The 6020-nt window shown below is 27.6% G+C and overlaps 2 protein-coding genes across 2 annotated transcripts in view; one reads left to right on the forward strand and one right to left on the reverse strand.

The window, feature by feature from the left end:
- Positions 1 to 921, forward strand: part of LOAG_18654 (lim and transglutaminase domain-containing protein) — a gene marked incomplete at both ends in the record, with an annotated part of 11434 nt that extends 10513 nt beyond the window's left edge. The window contains 2 exons of the mRNA XM_020451318.1: positions 308 to 469; positions 840 to 921. Coding sequence (XP_020304904.1) covers positions 308 to 469; positions 840 to 921 — 244 coding nt within the window. The remainder of the gene's footprint in view (positions 1 to 307; positions 470 to 839) is intronic.
- A 1486-nt stretch (positions 922 to 2407) lies between these two features.
- On the reverse strand, positions 2408 to 5719 carry LOAG_11869 (hypothetical protein; the record flags this gene model as incomplete). Its single annotated transcript, XM_003147386.2, has 8 exons — positions 2408 to 2571; positions 2796 to 2962; positions 3044 to 3153; positions 3406 to 3491; positions 3611 to 3780; positions 3879 to 3989; positions 4847 to 4916; positions 5550 to 5719. The coding sequence occupies 8 exons, from the start codon at positions 5717 to 5719 to the stop codon at positions 2427 to 2429; spliced, it is 1029 nt and encodes a 342-aa protein (XP_003147434.1). The 3' UTR covers positions 2408 to 2426.
- Positions 5720 to 6020: the final 301 nt, after the last annotated feature.

Raw genomic sequence — 6020 nt, forward strand, 5'->3', positions numbered from 1 at the left:
TTATTATTATTATTATTATTATTATTATTATTATTATTATTATTATTATTATTATTATTATTATTATTATTATTATTATTATTATTATTATTATTATTATTATTATTATTATTATTATTATTATTATTATTATTATTATTATTATTATTATTATTATTATTATTATTATTATTATTATTATTATTATTATTATTATTATTATTATTATTATTATTATTATTAATTATTAATTATTATCATTATTAATTATTATTATTTGTGGTTGTTTTTATCTAATAATAATTTTAATAATAATATCATTATTCAGAATGATGAAACCGTTGGCAGAATTTGTGGCATCATTGCATAAGAATCGAGTGGACGATCGTAACCTGCAAGGTCATTGTCATACATTCATCCGTGGTGACATCGTTAGGATTCAGATTGACTTTTATGAAGATGGACAGTACGGTCTTGATATTTATACAAGGTAAAAGACAAAATCTGTATGTTTCATCTGATTAAATACCAAAATTTTATTTATATCAATCTTCAAACGGTACTTGATTGGAATTTTGATTTGGAAAACCATTACTTTCATTTTCATTTACCTGACATTTTGTTATTCAGTTTTATTGATACATCGATTCCATTCCATAATTTTCCGTTTTCCGGTTAACGGAGACTAATTGATGCCGGAGGCTATTCTTATATTATATTTCCATTTTTACTTCTCAGCAATATTACTTATTTCGATTTAGTTATTTTGCATTTTACATTCATGTTAGTTTTTTCATGCTATCAATTCAATTCATTAAATACTTAATTTGCATTAATTACTGATTAATTATTTATTTAAGGGAAAATTCATCGACAATATCAAATGGTGGCAAACAATTATTAACACATTGCTGTAAATATCTTATTAATGTACGAATGTAATACTTTTCCTTTTTTTTTTATTATCAAATTTATCTTATGCAACACTTTCCTTTAATGTTATCTTTTATAAATGAAGTTTAATTATTAACTAATTAATAATACATGGGATAAATATTTGCCCATATCAATTGATTTCTTCTAGCTTTTAATTGAGTTTAAAATTAAAATCAAAAAAGATTAAAAGAGAAAACTAAACGAATCATTTTAGATCAGATGAATAGTTTATACACTTATTAATACAATATTCCTATCTAATGTGTTATTTATTAATTAAAAACCAAATTATATGTTTTTCATTTATTTTGTTTCATCTTTTTTTTTTAATTTTCTATCAAAATTTTAATTATATTCTAGTCCGTATTTTTCTATCACATTTTATCATCATATGTATTATTATCATTATTACTATTATTATTATTATTATTATTATTATCATTAAGAGTAATCATTGTTAAAAACAAACAAATCTATAGATGATTTCTTATTTTGGAAATGAAAATAAAGAAAAAAAATGAGAATAAAATAACGGAGGGAGAAAAAAAAACAAATTAATAACTGAAATTCATAAACTAGTATGAAAAAGAGAAAATAAATTTTTAATTGATTTAAAGAAGGAAGGCAAAATTTGTTGCTATAAAATATGAAATTAATGAAATAAAATGAACATTCATAAATTTTTCTTTCCTTATAAGAAATGTTCCGATAAAAAGATGGATGATAAACTATAAATAGAAATTTCATTGGTTAATTTTTTTGCGACAGAAATAAGAAACTTACCTGTCACTGTTTAATTGATGGATTAAAATTACCAACACTTACCAATTCCATTAGAGTTTTTTTTCTTTTGGAAACAACTCCACAATTCTTAGTTTAAAATCATTAAATTGATCGACCATTGTATATGCGTTTTTTTTTTTTTTATGAAATATTTTTATTCCTGGAAGTAAAACGAAATTTTTAAATCATATAGTTCGATTTTTACATAAATGTGTTTTGCTGTGATTCGATATTTTAATTTGAAATTTCTTTTGCGTCAATTTTCTACGAATCATATTTATACAAAGATATTTTCATTTTATCCATTTTGTACACATTTTCATGTATATCAACAACCTTCTCTTTTAATCGAATATTTTTGTATGTGTTTCATTTACATTACTTTGACATTTCATACTTATTTAAAATATTTGCAATTTTTTGATTTCTAATAATTTTAATAATAATGGGATAAAAGATAAATTTATTGAGTATACACAAATGTTCGCTTCATGAACTCATGGAATTTCGTTGTTATATTTACCGATTAGTGTTCCATTATTCAATATAACTGAAACAAATGCTCAAAATAAAAAGCATTAAGGCGGATTCAGTGTTATTTTTCGACTTTACAAATGTTTTCTATTATAATTTATCATTCATTAGTTACATAAAAGCAAACAACTGAATCAAGGAATCCATATAGGAATCCATATATTTACAAGATCATCACTCATATCAAAATAAAACTATACGACTCCTCTTCTCCGTTGATTTATTTTATTCCGCGGATCCGTAATATCGTACCAATCTTCACTTTCTTCTCGCAAATTTGCATCCTTCGCTTTGCTTACTTTGCCATCCTCTTCGGGTGCTACAAACTTATGCGCCAAGCTGAAACAAAATTTATAGTCAGAAGGGATGGCTGACAGACGTTAACTGGAAAGAGACTTGAAATTCTTAATTAGCAAGACTTCGTTAGTTGAAGTTATCTTTTATTCATCTAAACCTTGACCAATGAATATAATCATTAAGTAATGAGAAGATTTCTCAGATATGTTTGTAATTTCGGGAACGGTTATGACTCATTTAACGGTTACGACATATTACGAACTTACATTTCTGCGGTATCTAAATCTTCTTCATTATCATAATTAAGCTTCCCAGCTGATACTTCATGCTCTTCCTCTTTTTTCTTTTCTTTCTCCGGATTTCGCTCTCTTACAGGATTGAATGACTTCATACCCTCGTGTTCTGCCAAAATTTTTTCAAGCATAGACATAGTCTGAAAATAACACTGTAAATGAAATCCCGATTCTTATGTTTAAATAATCCCGAAATGCCGAGAAATTCTAGATGAACTTACCTCATCTTGTCGTCGTGGATCTTTAGATTTCAGCTTAACTTTTGCACTTTCCCTGAACATTTGTTTCATTTCGAGGTGTCTCTTTGTTGCCTCTGTTAGCAGTTTTTCTTCTAAAAAAAAGCGACTTTAGCGATTAAAACCTTACTGAAACCAAAATTTCCATTATCCTTTTTACCATAGTCTAAATTCGAAATCCGTTTCACACAAGCACTAAAACTGACTAATTCACCGACTTTTACTTGAAATTCAAACAGTAAAGTCAAACAATAAAAAAAATGGTTACTTAACGCCCGTAGTGTAAAATATCGAGTGAATTCAAATGAACCAAATATATCCCATGAAAATAACATGTTTATGAAAACCTTCTATTTCTTCTTCTTCTTTCTTCGGTTTCAGCATTGCTTTCAAATCTTTCTGCACTAATTTTACTTCCGCAGTAATTTTCTCACTGAAATAGCTAATGTTAATGCAAGAAATTAACGAATTACACAGAACATACGTCTTCTTCCCTATCAGTTGATATGAAACCGAAAATATTTTCAATACTATGGGAAAAATCTAACTTACAGTTCCTGCTTTTGGCGGTCACTCATCTCTTGCTTAATCATTGCCTCGAAATCTTCATCTTCCTCATCATTTCGATCACTATCGCTAGCTTTACGCTTACGCTTTCTCAATTTTTCCTTAATTCGTTCCATTCGTGCTTCTCTTTCCCCGGTATCTTCGATATTCGATGACTGAATAGAAAAAAAAAAACATATACAATTGCCATTTGTATTCCTATTTAGTGAAGATAAAAAATAACACCAGAAATGAAAAACAATATTAGACGTACACTTGATGGTTCGATCGGTTCGATAAGTTCTTCCATCGGAACAGCCAACTCTTTACTAAGCGTTTCATCAGTTAATATATCATGTGCACTTTTACTTTTACATTTAAATTTCTGGAAAAAAATATTATAAACATTCAGCAAATAAAATTTGCGACATTCAAGGAATGACACAAGTTATGAATATAAAGATATTGTTCTATTATAACAAATAACTTTAAATAAAAGCAAGGCTAAAACAAGTGACAAGACGTGTGTTCACCTCTCTCAAGATTTTGTTTTGTTTATTTGATCTGTTTGATCAACTTTATTACGCATAATTATCACTTTCCTTCTTTTCTCCTAGCAAACTTAAAAGTTTTTGTGCATTCCAATTTTAAAACTTGCTGTAGTACCTCTAATATTATTTAATAAATTTATTTCCTTCGACTTATAATAACAATATCAGTTAATATAATCAATTAAGCCTACCGGCTTAGACTGGGATGTTGAAACCCGAGGAGGAAGATCCTGAACCAAAATGTCAGGAGTTATAGAAGCATTTTTTTTAATAGGATAAGCAGAAAGTAAATGGATGAATGAGAGAAAGGGAAGGAATATAAGAAGGTAAAGAAAAATGCAAGGTGGAGTAGTACTACCACCGACATCACACGACAACTTTCGTTATGACTCACTAAACGTAGCGGGTCATAATTTTTCGGTCATACTACTCTGGATTTAAACCAAATTATGATCAACGAGATAGTAAGGGAATACAAATTCGTTACACAGTAAAGCATAATACAAAGCCATTCGCTGCATCAGTTCAGCAGTTATTTTATCATTAATCAATATTCAGCTAAATTCTAAAAACTTACATGCTATACCGCCTAACAGACAAAAAAAATCAGTTCAAATCTTGTTTTAGTTCTGCTCCTTGTTTTAAATAAATTTATAAATTAATATTTAGAAATACGACTAAATAAGCAAACCTCATTCGCTTCCTGAAGCTCTATTTCGTCTTCTTCGGCTTCATCGCCAAACGAAAGAAGTGTAAGGTTCCTGAAAAATCAGTTAATTATGATTTAGCTTATGAAGATCAAAAGGGGAAAAATGAAGAACAAATTCAAGTTGGAAAAATCCAAATTTCAAATATTCATACCAAAAAATGAAAAAAAAAAGTGAAATAAAAAAAATCTACAATCCCAATTATTTAATCTATTGACGACTATATCTGAAAAATTATCTATATGCAACTGTAAAAGTTCATTTTTGCTTTGCGTCTTATCCCGGCGTATTTATCTTAAACATGAAGGGATTTACTGAAAGTTAGAAGTCAAATTTTTTTTTCACTTGAAATGTCCTTCGTTGTTAACAGTTTTTTTTAAATCATATCTGCTAAAACTTAAGTATCACTCCATTCCCAGAGAGCACTTTTTCGTTCAAATTTATTGATAACTAAGAGGTTGATCGATCCGGAATCTATGCAGCGAAAGAATTAATCCAATATTTTGTAGTTTCAAACCGATTTCTTCATTAAAACTATTAAATTCGTTCTATTTATTAACTTCCTTTTCCCTACTTATTACCCCCGTCATTATTGTCAATTATTGAAACTATACTACCGTGTTCGTAAAATATTTGGCTTAAGAAAAAGTTCTACTTTCATGAAAAGTTTATTTGCAAAACATTCACTTTTTAGCATCCTTTTTGTCCCGAATTTTCTCCTTCTTCTTTTTATCTTTCTTCTTTTCTCGTGGAATAATATCATTAAATGGATTACTCAATATTTTCACTTGTAATATTTTCTGTTTTGTAAGCGGCTTATCATCATCTCCTATCTCACATTCTCCCAAACGTAACATATTGAACAGTGTATTACCAACAACCTTCAATAAATATTATTTTCTCTTTTTTTTCTTCTTTTATAATCACATTATTTTTATTTTGCAATAATTGACAAATTTTAAATTCATCCGGAAAATTTTCGATTTTTTTTAGTTTTAAAATATAATTAATTTTAAATAAAATATTTGACAGGAAATAACATCACGTAGAGATATACCACTTGGTGAAAAAAGGCTTACGTGTTACTGGTTACAGTCATAAAAATGCGCAAATAAAACGTTGGGAAAATGTAACGCCAAGGTTATTGACTTATTGGGG

This window comes from Loa loa (genome assembly GCF_000183805.2).
Source record: "Loa loa unplaced genomic scaffold supercont3.426, whole genome shotgun sequence".
NCBI lineage: Eukaryota > Metazoa > Nematoda > Chromadorea > Rhabditida > Onchocercidae > Loa > Loa loa.